General features: G+C 44.1%; 1 protein-coding gene across 1 annotated transcript in view; it reads right to left on the bottom strand.

Moving 5' to 3' along the window:
* slc7a2 (solute carrier family 7 member 2) overlaps positions 1 to 20679 on the bottom strand; it is a 53002-nt gene that overhangs the window by 11829 nt on the left and 20494 nt on the right. Inside the window, exons 4-7 of the mRNA XM_060927858.1 lie at positions 11099 to 11264; positions 10840 to 10976; positions 10492 to 10714; positions 4071 to 4207 (exon numbers count right to left, since the gene is read on the bottom strand). Of these exons, the coding sequence (XP_060783841.1) occupies positions 4071 to 4207; positions 10492 to 10714; positions 10840 to 10976; positions 11099 to 11264 (663 nt within the window). The remainder of the gene's footprint in view (positions 1 to 4070; positions 4208 to 10491; positions 10715 to 10839; positions 10977 to 11098; positions 11265 to 20679) is intronic.

Below are 20679 nucleotides of genomic sequence, written 5' to 3'. Positions count from 1 at the left end.
AATTCCTCTGAAGATGATCTTATAGGCAGCTGCACCTGTCCTTGTTTAATGCCTGTGTAAAATATAAATATTCCTCTCTTTTACTCACTCCAGGATATCTTCCTCTTTAGGGCCTTTATAAATTAATGTGTCCAAGTTCAAGGCACCCCACCCCACACACACACGCTGCTTTACGTTGTTCATATGCTCATAGAAAAGTTATATTGGCACTCGAAAGGAAAGCCTTAAAGGTTTTATGTCGAACACTACAACAGAAAAGTTCCAGAAAAGATTCAGAACCGAACCCCTTAGAACCCTTAACCGTTCAAACAACACCTCAGTAATCCTTTTTTCCGGAGAATATATCTTAACATGCACTAAAACACAGCTCATTCAACTCATCAGCTAATTACCATGTGAATTTTAGGTTAAATCAATTAAAACCCAGTTTCCAAAAAGGTTGGGACGCTATGTAAAATAAAAAAAGACTGCAATTATTTGCAAGCCACAGAAACCCTATTTTTCATTGACAATTGTACAAAGATAACATTTTAAATGTTGAAACTGAGAAATTTTATTGTTTGAAAAATATATATGCTCATTTTAAGTTTGATGCCAGCAGTACATTTCAAAAAAGTTGGGACAGGTGCATGTTTACCATTGTGGGTCACGCTCCCGGGCTCACTTAACACTCAGGACTCCACTTCCCACAATCCTCCTCACACACCTGTCACTACCACGTGCACTCCATCAGCCAACCCGGAGCCACTTCCTAGGAGTGGCTCCCCCGAGTTCTAATCATCATCACCTGTACCTCTTTGTTTATATCTGTATTTATACCCCTCTGTTTGTTTTATCCTTTGCACAGTATTGCCTCCACATTTTCATGAGCCTACTGGGCGTTTCTATTTCTGATTGCATTCCTGTGTATGACCATTTTTGCCTTCCAGTTTCTTCCGGTTTCACCTAGCCCTTGTGTTTATTTTGCCTGTGCTTTTCTGATTCCCAGTTCTTGGACTATTGCCCGTTTCCCGACCATGATTTGTTTTAGTTATGCTGTTATAGTTAGTTGCCGGAGTCCCTGCTTGTACTCAGTGCAATATGTATACTGTTCCTACTTATTCAGGTGACATTGGGCATACCTAACAACCTGTGGGTTTTTTTTCTCTCTCTCTTCCCCCTCCCCCCCAAATCTGTCCCTCTGAGTTACATGTTGGTCCTGGGATTGAGATGCTGACCTCTTCTGCTCCTCGAACCTGCCTGATCCATCCTGGTGCCCTGTGTCTGGTTGGAGTCTCATCGCATCGACAGCCCCATGTGGACAGTTGGGGGTCGCGCCTGGAGGATGCTCTGGACTCTTGCAGTGGTGCTTTTGTGGCTGGGGACTGCAGTTGACTTGCTGACTTTGGGACTGCGGTTGTCGTGAACGGTTTAGCGCTCGGGTTTCCGTCGGTGGGGGGTTTATAGCATCAACAAAGCTGACTTTATGTTAGGACTGTTAATGTTATAGTCATGTTGTCTGTTGTTGCCCAAATGAGGATGGGTTCCCTTTTGAGTCTGGTTCCTCTCAAGGTTTCTTCCTCATGTCGTCTGAGGGAGTTTTTCCTTGCCACTGTCGCCACAGGCTTGCTCATTGGGGATAGATTAGGGATAAAATTAGCTCATGTTTTAAGTCGTTCAAATTCTGTAAAGCTGCTTTGCGACAATGTTTATTGTTAAAAGCGCTATACAAATAAACTTGACATGACTAGCCCTCGTTACTGTGTTAGATTTCTTGGTATTGACTTGGCCTGGCCTTGGCCCACTGTGTTCATTAAAGCATTGAGTTTATTTTTAATCCACGAGCGTCTGGTATGTCACAGCTGCATTACACTGCATTGCAAAACCTCTTTTTTTTAACCACACTCTAAATATTTGGGAACTGAGGAGACAAATTGCTGTACATTTATGCCGCTTTTCCACTACCAACGCGGCTGAGTTGGGCTGAGCCGTGCCGTGCTGAGTCGGGCTGAGTCGAGCTGAGTGGGGCTGTTGGAGTTGCATTTCAACTACAACCGCGCTGAACCGTGCTGGCTGGAAGTGGGTGGACACATTGGGTGGAGTTAGCGAAAGTGGGTGGACGTCAGGTGATGTCGTTAGGTGGAGCAAACAGTGACATCAGTGACCTTTTAAGCGGTAGTCTCACGACCCGGAGAGTAAACAATAAACATGGAGGACATGGAGTCGTTAGTGTTGCTGGTCTTGGTGCTGTGGCTTGTTGTCGCCGACAACGCCAACAGATACTGGCAAGAGCGTATAGATGAGGCGAGGCGCATAAGGCTTCATAATTCTCATAATTCTCCTTCTTCCGGGTTTACGGTGTTTACAGATCCCAGCGTGCTCGCAGGGCGTGTGTGGGCGTGTGAGGACACTCCTCCTCACCAATCAGTGCACAGGGGAGTGTCTCCTCACGCCCCTAGCCTCACTCAGCTCGGTTTAGCTCGCTTCAGCCCTACTCCAAAACCGTGCAAGTTTTGGGGGCTGAGCAGGGCTGAAGCGAGCTGAGTCGTGCTGTTCTTAGATAGTCGAAACGCGAGCCGTGTCGGGCTGAAGTGAGCTGAAGTGAGCTGAAAAAGGGTAGTGGAAAAGGGCCACTAGTTTTGAAAGGGAACATGTCGTCCCATTCTTGCCTAATATAGGATTTCAGGTGCTCAACTTTTCAGGGTCTCCTTTATCATATTTTTCATTTCATAATATGCCAAATGTTTTCAATGAGAGACAGGTCTGGACTGCAGGCAGACCAGTTTAGCACCTGAACTCTTTTACTACAGAGCCATGCAGTTATAATAAGTGCAGAATGCAGTTTGGCATTGTCTTGCTGAAATAACCAAGGCATTCCCTGAAAAAGACATCATCTGGACGGCACTATGTTGCTCCAAAACCTGTATAGATCAGTATTAATTGTGCCTTCCCAGATGTACAAGATATTCATGCCATGTGCATTAATACAGCCCCATATCACGGATGCTGGCTTTTGAACTGTGCACTGATAACAAGCTGGATGGTCCTTCTCCTCTTTAGCCTGGAGGACGCGATGTCCATGATTTCCAAAATGAATTTCAAATTTCAATTCATCAGACCACAGAACAGTTTTCCACTTCACCTCACTTATACATGAGCTTTGGGCCCAGAGAAAGTGGTGGTGGTGTTTCTTGGTATTGTTTATATATGGTTTCTTCTTTGCATGGTAGAGTTTTAACTTGCATTTGTGGATGCAGTGATGAACTGTGTTCACAGACAATGGTTTTTGGAAGTGTTCCTGAGCCCATATAGTGATTTCTACTACAGAAGTGTGTCTGTTTTTAGTGCAGTGCTGCCTGAGGATCAGGAATATCCAATATTAGTTTTCAGCCTTGTCTCTCAGGTGCAGAGATTTCTCCAGATTATTGATATTATTCTCTGAATCTTTTAATGAGGTTATGTACCAGAGATGATGTGATCCCAAATTTCTTTTCAATTTTACATTGAGGAACTTTATTCTTAAATTGTTGCACTGTTTGCCTACACAGTCTTTCAAACAGTGTTGAACCCCTCCACAGCTTTACTTCTGAGAGACTCCGCTTCTCTGGGATGCTTTTTTTTTTTTAATACCCAATCATGCTACTGACCTGTTGCCAATTAATCAAACCAGTTGTAAGATGTTCCACTGGGCGTTTTTTGTTTTTAATTTTTGCCCCAGCCCAACTTTTTTGAAATATGTTGCTGGCATTAAATTCAAAATGAGCATATATTTTTCAAAAAACAGTACAAGTTCTCAGTTTCAACATTTGATATGTTGTGCTATTTTCAATGAAATATAGGGTTTCCATGATTTGCAAATTATTGCATTCTGTTTTTACTTACATTTTACACAGCATCCTAACTTTTTTGGAAACAGGGTTGTATTCAAGAACAGGAGATCAGGGAAAATGCATCATGTGCTTTAAGTTTCACCACCGCAAGAGCATGCATCCACCACGACCACTGCAAGTCATGCACACGCTGCAATTGCACCCAAGCTGACACAAAGAGACAGTGGTCCATGCCATGTCCCTCTCTCCTTGGGAGCTTACCCGCTGTGGTGCCTGCTGCCATTGTGGCAGCCACTGGTGATTGACGCTTACTCACTTTGGAAAGAAACCTGAAAAGTATGCCATCTCGCGCCATGGCAAACAGAATGCGTGGCAGAGGAAACATGGCGCCTAACAGGCTAGGAACAAAAAAGGGGTCATCGTTCAAAAACAATGTATTTCTGACATGCAAGAACATGTATCAATCCACTGGCAATTGTGAATGTGTAAATAATTGTCAAATGCAGAAATTGTGGAGGCTATTTTTTTCTTTATTGCTAAGCTTTGCTTTGGATTTTGTCTGTATGATTATTAATTCTTTTGCTTCACTAATGATTTCCTCATGTTGGACATTCACATTTGCCTGGTGAAGCATGTTGCCAGATTTTGCACAGCAAGTTACACCCCCAGCTCTCACCTGCAACTATACCGGAGGCCATTGTGGCAATAAGTGGGGTCTTCGTCTTAGGATTGATTCGGGCTAACACTTTGAAAAGCACCCCATCCTCTGCCATAGCATAGATTATACGTGGCATTGGGAATATGGAGCCCAGCAGACTGCGTATGGAGCAAAGACATGCAGGGGACGAACACATTAGTCAGGCAACACATACTGTACACAAGCCACACTGCACCATTGCCACAAAGCAGAACATGCTGGAGACCAGTTCCCCTAAAACTTTTTTAATGGATTATACAGTGTTTCAGTGTGTTTATTAAGTTCATAAAGTGCACACTTTAAAGAATTTCGGGATTTGGCCATTTATTTCTAATTTTTTTCTGGATTAGCCCTGAAGTCACTGCCATAGATTTGTATATTAATGATTTACAGAATTTTAGGATTTAAAGGTCCCATGGCATGAAATTTTCACTTTCTGAGGTTTTTTAACGTTAAAATGAGTTCCTCTGACCTTCTTAAGTCACCCCAGTGGCTAGAAATTTCATAATGTGTAAACCAAACTATGCCCAACATTTGAGAATGGTGCGTCAAAACGGCGCGTTGATAAACTCTTCCCTTGCCTACGTCAGCAAGGGAGATGATCCCCACGCCCCCCCTCTGGATTCCCACCCACTGTATGGATTGTCCGCCCAGCTCAAAAGTTGCCACCAAACATGGAAGTTGCGCTGTACATGGATGTGACAACACAGAAAGGAGTCTGTTTTTACTGCTGACGGGAGAGCCCCTGAAGACACAGTGGCTTAATTTTATTTACTCCAATAATACGCTGTCGAGTCTACCTAAGACGGTGTATGTTTGTCGGAAGCATTTTCCTGAGGAATGTTTCCACAACTTGGGACAGTACAGGGCAGGTTTTGCACATCAACTGTCACTGAAGCCTGGGTCCGTACCAAGCATCCCTGCCGCATCAGCCACAAACACCGAACAAGTAAGTGTATAACTGTTAAGTCGTTTTGCCATGTTTTAAAATCGGTGCCACGTTAGCCTTGCAATGGCTACATTAGCTGTGCAGCTAACCGCTTCCTGCAGTTAGCCAGGTACTCTGTGCTACAAAACCAAAAAGCATGCAGCATGCTCTGTTAAACTGAGTTTAGTCTGGAAATTGACTGTAACTTATGAGCTTATGTTTTGCCGTGTTTTAAAATCGGTGCCACGTTAGCCTTGCAATGGCTACATTAGCTGTGCAGCTAACCGCTTCCTGCAGTTAGCCAGGTACTCTGTGCTACAAAACCAAAAAGCATGCAGCATGCTCTGTTATAATAGCCAATCAAAACAGTTTTTGCAAAGACACCCACATTCTTTTTTTTAAGTCACTCGTTCATTTTATTTGTTTGTTTGTTCAGTAAAAACCCAAACATTTGTTGAATTTATTTTATTTCCTCGCGTCGCACCTTAATGACGTCAGCGCGCGGTATTTTTCCCTTCGCGGTTTGTTCCTTCTCTCTCGCCATAGTAAGACACCCACATCCGCTTGTTCTGAACCACTGGAGGTAGCGTCACAGTGCTGTTAGCCAATCAGAGGTAACACGTTTACATGTCATGAATATTAATGATAAGACCCACCCCCACCCTCTACCCTTCCCCGCCTCCTGCTTCTCATTAGCAAAACAACGCACTGGGAAAAGCGCTGAAATGGGGCTTTCTCCCAGGAGGCTATATCTACGTGCCGAGGGTTCATTTCGAGAAAGGCTGCGGATATAACATCCGGAAACCTCCACGAGCCCGTTTAAAGCATCAACAAACCACCATGCCATGGGACCTTTAATAAAATAATAACACTCTAGGTCTTGTCCTGGTGCACTATTTAACAGTTATTCCACAAAATCGAGTTGTACATGAGCTGATAGCTATAAGCCATGTACGATGAGATTGAGTGGAAAAACTTATTCTCTCCACATTCGATGGATTGAGAAACAGCATTTTTTTTTGCAAATTCAATAAATAAAAACTTTCTACAAAACATCTAACAAAATCCTTTCCGCTTAGAATGTAAAACAAACTGGTGAAATGACAGTAGCAATTTGTGAAAAATGCTATAATAATTCTTGAAAAATAAAAAAAGATACGTTCTTACCATCAAATACTTTTATTCCATATTTTGTTGCTTTTTTGTGGATTTATGGGGGTTTTGTTTTTGAGGAGTTTTTAATTTCGTCCTTGGTTGGTTCAGCAACACGCTCCACCATTTTGTTTTTCTCTGCTCACGGTATATGAGCTGATAGCCTAGTAGTAGAGTAACCAGAGTGTGCAATTGCTCATATCCAGTGAATGTGGATAGAATAAAACAGTTATTCCACTCAATCTCGTCATACATGGCTTAAAGCTGACTCTGTGCTACGCGCCTCGTCGGCTATCAGCTCATGTATGATGAGATTGAGTGGAATAACTTAAATATACACTCAGAGGCCACTTTAATAGGAACACCTGTCGCCCTGATTATTCATGCAATTATCTAATCAGCCCATCATATGGCAGCAGCACAATGCATAAAATCATGCAGATGCATGCCAAAAGCTGGTTTGAATAGTTCAGAAATGGCTGATCACTTTTTCCCCCTCACACAATCTCTCGAGTTCACACAGAATGGCGAGAGAAAAAAATCCTTGTTGTAACATTTCTTTTGACAGAAATGCCTTGTTGATGAGAGAGGTTCTGGAAATCTACAGAAACTCAAATAACCACTCTTTACAACTGTAGTGAGCAGAAAAGCATCTCAGAACATGACAGACCTTGAGCCAGATGGGTTATAATAGCAAGCCACATTGGGTTCCACTCCTGTCAGCCATGAAAAGGAATCTGAGGCTACATCAACACGACAACGGCAACAAGATTTTTTTTTAAATATCGTGTCCACATGGGCAACGGATCAGTAAAATATCAGGTACATATGGCAACACAACGCTTGCTGAAAACAATGCAATACACATGCCACACCTCTACGTGCGCTGTAAGACGGTCCCATCGGAGACACCAGAACAATAGAAGAAGTAGACGCATGCGCATAAACCCCTTCTTCTGTAGCATCAGCCACATAAAGTTTTGATTATTAATCAGTAGCGTAAAACGAAAGACGCGGAAAGAAGAATGAATGGGGGTAGATGGAAGCCGGTACGCCAACATTCCGATATCCTCCAGAATTCTTTAATGGTCCGGAATAAAGTGAATGCTACACATTGATGGATTACTTTGTTCTTCTACGCCCTTTTTGAGGAATGTATTGTTGGACTTAAACCAACATCTGAAGAGGTGAGATCGCTCCTTTTTTTTCCCTATTTTTGCTGGCGGGATTGTTTTTGTTTTTGGAAAGCAGTGAAAATATTTTGTAAGCGTGTTTCATGAACCAAGTTATAGGATTTGTTGACAACTCGCATCGAGTTCATTACACTTCTACCTGGCGTGAAGCACTGACAGTCATGTGGTTGTGACGTCATCGTAAACAAATCCGTTCTACTCATCCAGACGACTTCGCAACAGCGGCGTTGCCAGATTTTTCCACTCTGGAACCCGTTCTCAAAAGATTTCATTTTGGGGCACCCAAAACGCCAGTGCCGTGTGGACGCCAGGCCGAAACGATAAACAATTTTATCAGATTCACCTGAATTCGTTGCCGTGTGGACAGGGCCTGAGGCTACAGTGGGCACAGGCTCACTGAAATAGGACAGTTGAAAACTAAAAGGACAGTCGAAGTCTCCCAGTATGACAATGTGGCATGTCACAAAGCACAAGCCATTTTAAACTAATTCCATGAACATTACTGTGGCAGCGGGGGCGTGGTCAAGCACCGGTCTGTGACAGGAGGGTGGAGCCAGGGAAGGTGAGTGGCAGAATCGCTACACCTGACTGTAATTAACCTGTGTTTGTGTGTGTTTTCCCAGTAACCGCTCCCTATTTAAGGAGGCAGAGAGAGAGGAGAGGGAGCGCAACCCGGGACGAGATTACAGAGTGTGTGTGTGTTTATGTGTTATACCGCATACGAGAAGCGGGCGATTAGACTGAAAAGTTGTTTAATAAAAGCCCCCTCTGCATCCCAAGCGTTGTCCTGTCGTCCTCTGTGCTCCACCCACACTCGATCCGCGCTACAATTACATTGAGTTCGGCGTACTTCAATGGTCTCCCATTGGGATGAATGAATGAACCCTTTATTGTCACTAGTCACAAGTACCAGTGAAATTGACCATCAACCTCTCCTTACACACATACAATACATACACATAATTAACAAAGGGGAGTAGACAGGACAGGAAGACAGGGAAAAAAAGGAAATTGCAGAGAAACATGAGGAAAGGAGAGGAAAAAAAGCAACCCCTGCTCTATGCTCCTGCAGGAGTACAGTGTGGGAGCATTAAAAAAAACCCTCAGCACTTAAGCACAAAAAAAACACAAGTACACTTTACAACATGAAAACACGGGACTTGAGGGGGGAAAGGGGGAAAGGAGGGGGAAATCAGGGGTGGGGGGTAAGGGGGGGAGGTAGAGATAACCCAGTGCAAGCAAGCAGCTGTCCGCTCCTGCAGCCATGAGGGTGCTGATCATGCACCTGCTTGTCACACTGGGGGTGAAAACAGCAGCCGCGGGAAGTTGGGGGAGGAATGCGAGAACATCTCCCAGCAGTGACCTTCAGGGGGAGATGTTGTCCCAGCAACGGCCTTGGCCGAGGCCGGTGCTGTCTCAGGGAGCTGAATGTTGATGAGATTGAGATTGTTTGGTCTTCCGAGCAGACGCAGTCTTTGCACGTCCACTCCGCTCATCCATATCTGTCCATTTCGTCCATTTTGTTCAATTTGGTCCCCGAAATACTTATTCCTTGCAAAGCCGAAAGCTTCTCCAAGATGACAACCATGTTGTGGTTCAAGTTCTGAATAGCCACAGTCTGAGTGCCGACAGCTTTGCCCACCACTTCAATCATATTGGGCAGCTTTGTGGGGCTTTAAACACCTGTCACCATTGTCTGATTTCCTCGATATACCAGGGCAATGCCTAATCCAATCAGCAAAAGTTCTGTAATCATGGTTTCGAATAGGTAGATATCTTCAATGTCCTCCACAGAAAGAATCGCCAGGCACACGACCTGCCACCGCTCCCACACATCCATCGTGTAACCAGCCGCGAACATTCCGGCAGGACAGGCGGGTTCCCCCGAACCCAGGCTTCTCGTCGAGAAAACTGTGTCAATTTCGTTAGGAGACCAGTTTATCAATTCCATGCTTATTTTTTAGTTTAGAAAGCAATGCGGAGAGAGTCTCTCAAAAAGTATAAACAGACGAGACGAGACAAAGAAGCACAAGCAGGGAAAAAAAGGAGGGAGAGGGAGAGCAGAGCAGAGCAGAGAAATGCGACTGCCTTCCGTGGAAGCACGGGGAAAAAAAGTGCAAGAATGTGAGATTTGCAACATTAGTATATGTGCAGCAACTGTAATTTCATGTCAACAGAACCAGCACAACCAGTATCTCGATGGAATGTTTCCAACACTCTGTGGAATCCATACCACAAACAGAGCCTGCTCTGAGAGTAAAAGGGGGACGTACCCAATATAAGTGTGGCGTTCCTAATAAAGTAGCCAGTGAGTGTATGAGACAAAATTGTCATATCAGATTTTAGAATGCTTTTGAAGAAACCAATTTAATACAGACTGTACTGTTGAACTGGAACTGTATGTACTCCAACAAAATGTTCTGCAATTAGAGAGCTCTGGGGGGGGGGTGTCATTGTGCATGCTTAGATTTTTGTCCTGAAAGAATGCAATAATGAAGCATCAATTAAATTGAAGTGCAAAGCATTTTATGTTTGTTGTTCTTTCAAACAAACCACCAAAGAATCACTGGAGTTTTTAATGAATCGATCCACAGTCGACCCATTAAACAGCATGTACTAATTAGGCTTCACAGCATATTTACATTTAAACCACATCATTAAAAGGTAAGATTGTGTAATAAGATTTGAGATCCAACCTAAAAGGATAATTACCTGGTTGATAGTGCACACAGGGATCCCACTGACACCAAATATTTCGCTGGACCCCAGCCAACATAGTTAAAGGCCATAGGCAGAGGACTCTTCTCATCAAGAAGATAATACGGCATCATGAGGGTAAGAGCAGTAGACACACCAAAATAAGCCAAGAAGCAAATCAGCAGGGAAGCAACTATCCCAATGGGAATAGCCTTCTGAGGATTCTTCACCTCCTCACCTGATCAAGAGAGTTCTGGCATCAAAGCACTGTTTCAGAACATATTAAAAACTGTCCAAAAAGTAATAACACATTTATTAAGCAGGACTTGATTGTGTCTCGCCATCATATGTCTTCATGAATACCTGTGGTGGCAATGCAATCAAATCCTACAAAGGCATAGAAGCATGTAGCTGCACCAGCCAAGGTTCCACCAAAGCCATAAGGCAAAAATCCACCAGCACCATAATCGCTGGTAACGTTTCCACTGTAGGACAGATTTCTGCAATTCAATTATAAGAATAAGGTTAATTATGGTTGTTAGTTTTCCATGAATATCTTGTACAATAAAGCCCTGGGATGCCTCACGTTAGCCTTACAAATCTGAATCTACATATCTCTCACCTTGTCATAATAGTCACATTTATAAGAGATTCTTCTGATATCTTCCAGTTGAAAGAATCTCCTTTGACAAAGCCAGAGACAATGACGAACATAAGCACAAGTATGTTGATGGCAGTAAAGATTTTGTTGACCCATGCTGACTCTTTAATCCCAAAGGAGAGAAGACCTGAGAAAATAAAGTCATAAGTAAATATTCAGTATGATATCATGGTGTTCCAGAAGGTTTAGTTCTGAAACATTCAGTACTGTGCAAGTCTTAGGCACCCTATTGTTTGTTTTGTTTTTTTCATATGAACTTTGTTATAGATTTCTATTTTATGACTTCTACATTATCGAGTCAGTACAAAAAGATTTTAGCCTTCCAGACGTTTGTTTTCCAGCACAAAATTAAATGCTACAGGGAAAAAAATGCTTAGAGCAGCATATTAAATAAGAGACAACTTTTCAGATTAAAAAAGAAAACATAATTAAAGCTGCTGGCGGCCTTGACGGCCCCTCACATGTGTGGTTCCGCAACCCAGGACATTCCGCCACCCAATAAAACAGTCACATGTCATATATTCATCAAATGTTCAAAGGTGATGTGCATGTTGCAAATGTCATGACTGCTTGATGGATGAGAGATAGACAGACAAAGACTGTAAGTGTGTGTGTGTGTGTGTGTGTGTGTGTGTGTGTGGTGTGAAAATGTACATTTATATATGTACAAAACTATACATGTGTCTCCTCCTTATCTCTATCTCACGCTGCAATCTTAAGTCATCTTAGCTTTCCTGTATCTGCAGTGTGTGTGTGTGTGTGTGTGTGTACATGCAGAGTTTTCATATGTCTGCAACAAAATGCACAATGATGGCAGGTCACTATTAGTGTGTGTGTGTGTGTGTGTGTGTGTGTGTGTGTGTGTGTGTGTGTGTGTGTGTGTGTCTGTTTGTCAGAGAGAGAGAGAGAGAGAGAGAGAAAGTGTGTGTGTGAAAAAGAGAGTGTGCTCATAGATGTTGCGTGTGCATACTTCTGAGAGAGTGTATGTGTGTATGCATAAATATGCATATGACTGTGTGTGTATGAGTGTGCACAGAATTGTATATGTTACCCATTCTCGTGAGTATTCATGTATGTGTATATGATTGCAACTCTGTGTGTGTTTGTGTGCTACATGTATGTTGAGTGTGTTGGTTGCACTATGTCAGGCATGTCATAGATCAATCCGTCAAAGCAGTGAAAATTTCTGGCACATTTCCTGCTTGGCCAAGTGGTGGTGCTATTGGGCAGGCCCATTGGGATTTAGACGTGTCAATATCATCAGAATCACGATATCCAATATTTTGTAAAGTTTCAGATCAATCCATCAATGAATTGAACATTTTTTACCTATTTCCTGCTTGGCCAGATGGTGGTGCTGTGCTAGGCATCTGAATTACACATGTGCATATCATCACAGTCATAATACACAATATTTTGTAAAGTGTTAGATCAACCAGTTAAGGCATTGCCAATTTCTGGCACATTTCCTGCTTGCCCAGATGGTGGCGCTGTGCTAGGCATCTGAATTACACATACAATATTTTGTAAAGTGTCAGATCAATCAGTTAAGGCATTGCCAATTTCTGGCACATTTCCTGCTTGGCCAGGTGGTGGCGCTATAACAGGCAGGCCCATTGGGCGTCAAGTTATCATAATAACCATAATATCTATTGAAGTAAGAAGTGTCTGACCATACAGTCAAAGCACTGTGGCTTTCTGACATGTTTCCTGTTTATGTGGCAAGATAATTAAATCATAAAGCCATTTCAACATATTACAAGATATCAAAAATCCCTTTACAATATAATATCAGCGACATCTTGGCATCACGTATAACAAATTTCACATGAATCACATTCTCTAATAACCTGAAAGGTTTCAGTCAAATAATTAAATGTATTATGACTTCATGACACATTTCCTGTTTATGTGGCGAGTATTAAAATTCATAATATTGCCATTTCAACATATTACAACATATCAAAAATCCCTTCGCAATTCAACATCAGCAATATCTTGGCATCGTGTTTGCCAAGTTTGACATGAATCTGATGAACCATCTAGGAGAAGTACGTTAAAAATGACCATGTGTCCAAATGCATATAAGCCCAATTACCTCACTTCCTGTTGGGCATGACTAATGCAATGAATATACGAAAGTTGTTCGTCTTGGGACAAACTACATACGTACCAAATTTGGTATGCGTAGCTGAAACTATATGCCAATCCAAGGACTCCATGACATTAGGGGACGCTATGCAGTCCCTGGGCCACACCCAGGGCCAAATGTCTGTGGCTGAGAAGTGGTCACAATGACTGATGTGTGTATCAAATTTCATGAGTTTTCGTGCATGGGAAATGCCTCAAAAAAAGCCAAGCGTGACAGAAAAATAATAAGAATAAGAATTAAAGCTGCTAGCGGCCTTGACGGCCCCTCGCACGTGTGGTTCCGCAACCCAGGACATTCCGCCACCCAACAAAACAGTCACATGTCATATATTCATCAAATGTTCAAAGGTGATGTGCATGTTGCAAATGCCATGACTGCTTGACGGATGAGAGATAGACAGACAAGGACTGTGTGTGTGTGTTTCCGTGGTGTGAAGATGTACATTTATATATGCACAAAACTATACATGTGTCTCCTCCTTATCTCTATCTCACGCTGTAATCTTAAGTCATCTTAGCTTTCCTGTGTCTGCAGTGTGTGTGTGTGTGTGTGTGTGTGTGTGTGTGTGTGCGCACATGCAGAGTTTCATATGTCTGCAACAAAATGCACAATGATGGCAGGTCACTATTATTGTGTGTTTGTGTGTCTATTTGTCAGAGGGAGAGAGAGAGAGAGAGAGTAAGTGTGTGTGTGAAAGAGTGTTTATAGATGTTGCATGTGCATGTGAGTGCATACTTCTGAGAGTGTTTGTATTTATGCATAAATATGCATATGACTAGAATTGTATATGTCACCCATTCTCGTGTGAGTATTCATGTGTGTGTATATGATTGCAACTGTGTATGTGTATGAGTGTGTGCGTGCATGTGTGCGTCCATGCATGTGTGTGTGCTACATGTACAGTATGAGTGTGTGTGTGCATGCATGCATGTGAGTGTGTTGGTGGTGCTATGTCAGGCATGTCATAGATCAATCCTTGATGGATGGCCACCAAAAGCACTGCTGGATGAGTGCCAGGGTTCGGGCGGCTCCCGGATGACAGGTCAGCTTGGAGCCATGACCCCACTGCAGCACCTGGGTTCACACAGAACAGGGAACAAACAGATGGTTAGGAGGAATGTTGTTGGGGTCACCTTCACTGGGGTCCTGCTCCAGGGCCTTCTGCATGAGCATCTCAACCTCTAGAATGGCGGCTCCCACCAGGCAGCATGGAGGAAGGATGGTCTCGGGCGGCTTAGACTCCTCTTGGTGGGAAGAAAACATTCTGGACAGGGCGTCGGGTTTGTCATTCTTGGAGCCTGGGCGGTAGGAGAGCATGAAGTTGAACCGGGAGAAGAAGAGAGACCAACGGGCTTGATGGGAATTAAGGCGTTTGGTGGGCTTGAGATACTCCAGATTCTTATGGTCGGTCCAGACTAGGAAGGGGAGCTCCGACCCCTCGAGCCAGTGCCTCCACTCCTCCAAGGCTAGTTTAACAGCCAGTAGTTCTCGGTCGCTGATGTCGTAATTCCGTTCGGCTGGGGATAGCAGGCAGGAGAAGGAGCATGGGTGGACCTTGTCATCACTGGTCCTCTGGGATAGTATAGCTCCGACCCCTGACTCAGGAGTGTCGACCTCAACAATAAACTGCTTGGTAGGATCGGGTATGGTGAGAATGGGTGCTGTAGTAAACCTGTGCTTGAGCGTGGAAAAGGCTTTCTCTGCTTCCTCCCCCCACTTGAATTGGGTCTTGGTCGAGGTCAGGGCTGAAAGAGGTCCGGCCATCGTGCTGAAGTTGCGAATGAAGAGTCTGTAGAAGTTGGTGAATCCTAGGAAGCGCTGGAGCTCTCTTCTCGAAGATGGGATGGACCAATCGGCAACTGCCTCGAGCTTGAGGGGGTCTATCTGGATCCTTACTGGAGAGATGATGAATCCCAGAAACGAGACAGAGCTCTGGTGAAATTTGCTCTTTTCCGCCTTGACGAACAACTTGTTTTCTAGCAGGTGCTGGAGGACCTGCCGGACGTGACCCCAATGTTCCTCCAGGGAGCGGGAGAAGACCAGGATGTCATCCAGGTACACAAAAACGAAGATGTTTAGGAAGTCCCTTAAGACGTCGTTAACGAGTGCCTGGAAGACTGCGGGTGCATTGGTCAGGCCGAAAGGGACCACGGGGTACTCGTAGTGACCAGTGGTGGTGTTAAAGGCCGTCTTCCACTCGTCCCCCTCCCTGATCCTGACGAAATGGTATGCATTGCGTAGATCTAGCTTAGTGAATACCTTGGCTCCCTGGAGTAGTTCAAAGGCCGTGGTCATGAGCGGTAGTGGGTAGCGGTTCTTGACCGTGATGGCGTCGAGACTCCGATAGTCAATGCAGGGCCAGAGTGACTTTTCCTTCTTTTCCATGAAGAAGAATCCCGCCCCTGCTGGGGAAGAGGAAGGACGGATGATCCCAGCCGCCAAAGATTCGGAGATGTACTTCTCCATGGCTTGCCTTTTGACAGGAGAGAGTAGAGTCATCCTTTGGGTGGCGCTGTCCCAGGTAGGAGGTCGATTCCACAGTCATAGGGTCTGTGAGGAGAGAGGGACACTGCTCGGGTCTTACTGAAAACAAGTTTGAGATCCAGATATTCCAAAGGGACGTGAGAGAGGTCAGGGAACTCGCTGGCTGAAGGCTGCAGTGGTTTGGCAGGAGACAGAGCAGAGTTCAGACAGGAAGCTAGGCAGGACTAGCTCCAGCCTAGGATGGTGTTGTCAGCTGTCACGGCCCCTCTATCATGGGTGCCTGTGCCATTGCCATTGCCCTATTAGACTGCAGGGCTCCACCGGGGCACTAGGGGTCCCTGTCCTTCGTCTTGTGTGTGTTACAGGCATTTAGACTGATTCTTACACCTGGGCCTGGTGTACCTTTATAGTCCAGTTTGCTGGAGTGTCATGGTCTCTTCTTTCCCCGCTCACTCCGCCTGTGAGAGCTGTCTGGGTGGCTTGTGCTGCAGCAGGCCAGAGCGATGGCTGAGGCGTTTTTGTTTTTTTTATTGTTATTTTAATTTGTAGCTCTACCTTTTGTAAATAAATGATTTATTATTGTTACCCCTCGTGTTGTCTCCATTTTTGTCATGGGTCAGAGCCAAACCGTGACAAGTGGGGGCTCATAGAGTAGACCCTGGTTTGTTTGTGTGGCAGTCTGCTAAATTTATGAATGGAGTAGTAGCCTAGGCTGCGTGACGTTAGCACGTAGTAGCCAGTCAGCTGTAGCGTTGTTCAGGAAAACACGTGTAGCTGTTTGTTTGTGAGGACATATTGAGAGGGTAAGTAAAAGTTTTCTGTACTGTTATTTGGTATGAGTAAGTCTGTTATATTATCTGGTGAATAAATATTTGATTGTGCAGAGTTTGTATTGCTAGTTAGTTGTTTGGCGATAGGCCTATTTGTTTGTAACTGGGTTCCGGGGCTTGTTGTGCAGTTATTGTTAATCACTGTCAGGTCCCTGTTAGGTATAGGGGCGAATTCCTTTTGAGTCTTTTTTGTCTGTGTCACACAGTGAACTAGCAACAGAGCAGCAGGCTGATCCTGCCCTTGGTGAGCTGTTTGATCAAGTGCTGTCGGAGGTTGATGGAAAGAGTGCTGTCAAAGGATACATTTTGCAAGGTGGGCTGTTGGTAAGGAAATGGGCTCCACTGGGGGAGAATTTTGTGGGGAATCCTGTTTTCCAGATTGTGCTCCCGGCAAAGTTTCGTCAAGAAGTACTGAAAACATCACATGATCAATTAGGACATCTTGGCGTCCGAAAGACCTATGAATACATTATGAGGTATTTCTTTTGGCCAAAGTTGAAGCAGGATGTTTCTCAGTATATTAAAACATGTCACATATGTCAGGTTACAGGAAAGCCCAATCAGGTCATTAAGCCAGTTCCTCTTGTTCCCATTCCTGCATTAGCACAACCTTTTGAACATCTCATAATCGACTGTGTTGGCCCCTTGCTTCAATCTAAGTCAGGGAGGAAATATATGTTAACTGTGATGTGTCAGAGCACTAGATATCCTGCTGCATATCCACTTCATGCTATTACTACTAAGTCAGTGGTTAAGGCACTTACACAGTTTATTGCCATCTTTGGGATTCCAAAAATTATACAGAGTGATCAGGGTTCAAATTTTTCATCACATTTGTTTTCTCAGGTGTTAAAGCAGATCCGAGTGAAACATAACCAGGCTTTGGCATATCACACACAAAGTCAGGGGGCACTGGAGAGGTTTCATCAAACCCTGAAGTCTATGTTGCATAGCTATTGTGTTGAGCTTCAGCAAGATTGGGAACAGGGGTTGCCCTGGTTGTTGTTAGCAGCTAGACAGGTTGTTCAAGAGAGCACTGGTTTTAGCCCAAATGAGCTGGTGTTTGGGCATACTGTGCGTGGGCCTCTGGATATACTTTGTGACTCTGTGACTTTATCTGAACCTCCACAGAATTTGATCCATTACATCAATGGTTTCCGGCATCGGCTGTTTGTGGCTGGTGAGTTGGCTAAGGAGAGGCTGGCCTCCTCCCAGGTTAAAATGAAACAGCTATATGATCGTAAGGCTGAGGTCCGTCAGTTTTGCCCAGGTGATCAGGTTCTAGCCTTACTACCTGTTATTGGTTCCCCTTTTCAAGCTAAATTTCATGGCCCCTTTACTGTACTCCTTCAAACCTCTGACTTAAATTATCTGCTTCAGACTCCAGGGTGTAGGAGGAAAACTCAGCTGTGCCACGTTAACCTACTGAAGCCATATTACAACCGTGTGGCACGGTCTTCTGTAGGGGGAGGGAATGCCCAGCAGTAGATTGCTAATCCAGTGTTAATGGTAGATACAGTGAGAGGGTATGTGTCTAGTAGTCTGGCTGTGCTGGGTGATGATGGTGTGACTGCACCTGATGACAGTAGGTTGCGGGGTAGGCTCAGGGACTCTGAAACATTGTCTAGCCTTGAGTCCGTACTTGGGCATTTGTCCCAGGAGCGTTCTGCTCAATTGTCTGCTCTTATTAGGGAATATTTGTGTTTATTTAGTGATGTTCCAACTCGTACACACCTAATTGAGCATGACGTTGATGTAGGTGATTCTCAGCCAATTCGACAGCGTTTCTATAGGGTATCTGATGAAAAAAGACGCATGAAGGAGAATGAAGTTAAATACATGCTTGAGAATAATATTGCTCAGCCTTCCCTTTCTAGTTGGGCGTCGCCTTGTTTGCTTGTTGATAAAGCTGATGGAAGCCCCAGATTCTGCACAGATTACCGCAAAGTTAATTTGGTCACTTAAGCTGATGCATACCCCCTTCCTCAGATGAAGGACTGTGTTGACCAGGTGGGGGCTGCTCAGTTTGTTAGTAAGTTTGATTTGCTCAAAGGCTACTGGCAAGTCCCTTTGACTGCCAGAGCCAGAGAGATTTTTCCTTTTATTACACCTTTTGGTCTGTTTTCTTACTCGGTTATGAGTTTTGGCTTATGGAACACGCCAGCTACAGTGGGGCAAAAAGGTATTTAGTCAGCCACCAATTGTGCAAGTTCTCCCACTTAAAAAGATGAGAGAGGCCTGTAATTTTCATCATAGGTACACTTCAACTATGAGAGACAGAATGGGGGGAAAGAATCCAGGAAATCACATTGTAGGATTTTTAATGAATTAATTGGTAAATTCCTCGGTAAAATAAGTATTTGGTCACCTACAAACAAGCAAGATTTCTGGCTCTCACAGACCTTCACACAGAATTTATTCTTTAAGAGGCTCCTCTGTCCTCCACTTGTTACCTGTATTAATGGCACCTGTTTGAACTCGTTATCAGTATAAAAGACACCTGTCCACAACCTCAAACATTCACACTCCAAACTCCACTATGGCCAAGACCAAAAAGCTGTCAAAGGACACCAGAAACAAAATTGTAGACCTGCACCAGGCTGGGAAGACTGAATCTGCAATAGCTAAGCAGCTTGGTGTGAAGAAATCAACTGTGGGAGCAATTATTAGAAAATGGAAGACATACAAGACCACTGATAATCTCCCTCGATCTGGGGCTCCACGCAAGATCTCACCCCGTGGGGTCAAAATGATCACAAGAACGGTGAGCAAAAATCCCAGAACCACACGGGGGGACCTAGTGAATGACCTGCAGAGAGCTGGGACCAAAGTAACAAAGGCTACCATCAGTAACACACTACGCCGCCAGGGACTCAAATCCTGCAGTGCCAGACGTGTCCCCCTGCTTAAGCCAGTACATGTCCAGGCCCATCTGAAGTTTGCTAGAGAGCATTTGGATGATCCAGAAGAGGATTGGGAGAATGTCATATGGTCAGATGAAACCAAAATAGAACTTTTTGGTAAAAACTCAACTTGTCGTGTTTGAAGGAGAAAGAATGCTGAGTTGCATCCAAAGAACACCATACCTACTGTGAAGCATGGGGGTGGAAACATCATGCTTTGGGGCTGTTTTTCTGCAAAGGGACCAGGACGACTGATCCGTGTAAAGGAAAGAATGAATGGGGCCATGTATCGTGAGATTTTGAGTGAAAACCGCCTTCCATCAGCAAGGGCATTAAAGATGAAACGTGGCTGAGTCTTTCAGCATGACAATGATCCCAAACACACCGCCTGGGCAACGAAGGAGTGGCTTCGTAAGAAGCATTTCAAGGTCCTGGAGTGGCCTAGCCAGTCTCCAGATCTCAACCCCATAGAAAATCTTTGGAGGGAGTTGAAAGTCCGTGTTGCCCAGCAACAGCCCCCAAACATCACTGCTCTAGAGGAGATCTGCATGGAGGAATGGGCCAAAATACCAGCAACAGTGTGTGAAAACCTTGTGAAGACTTACAGAAAACGTTTGACCTCTGTCATTGCTAACAAAGGGTATATAACAAAGTATTGAGATGAACTTTTGTTATTGACCAAATACTTATTTTCCACCATAATTTGCAAATAAATTCTTTAAAAATCAGACAATGTGATTTTCTGGATTTTTTTTTTCTCATTTTGTCTCTCATAGTTGAAGTGTACCTATGATAAAAATTACAGGCCTCTCTCATCTTTTTAAGTGGGAGAACTTGCACAATTGGTGACTGACTACATACTTTTTTGCCCCACTGTACATTTCAGTGCCTAATGAATATGATGGTGTCTGGTCTCAAGGGATGTGCTGTGTACTTGGTTGATGTGGTGATCTACAGTGATACTTGGGAAGTGCACTTGGAACATATCTGGCAACTGTTTGATCACTTGCATGTAGCAAATTTGACAGTTAACCTGGCGAAGTGTGAGTTCGCCAGGGCCACTGTCATTTATCTCGGCAAGCAAGTTGGTCAGGAACAGGTGCGTCCAGTGCAAGCCAAGGTTGCTGCTATTGAGCAGTACCCTGTGCCTGCAACTAAGAAGGAGCTCATGCA

The sequence above is a fragment of the Neoarius graeffei genome, chromosome 8, assembly GCF_027579695.1.
Source record: "Neoarius graeffei isolate fNeoGra1 chromosome 8, fNeoGra1.pri, whole genome shotgun sequence".
NCBI lineage: Eukaryota > Metazoa > Chordata > Actinopteri > Siluriformes > Ariidae > Neoarius > Neoarius graeffei.
Note: the sequence above shows the minus strand (reverse complement) of the source record. Positions and strands in the feature narration are given on the sequence as shown.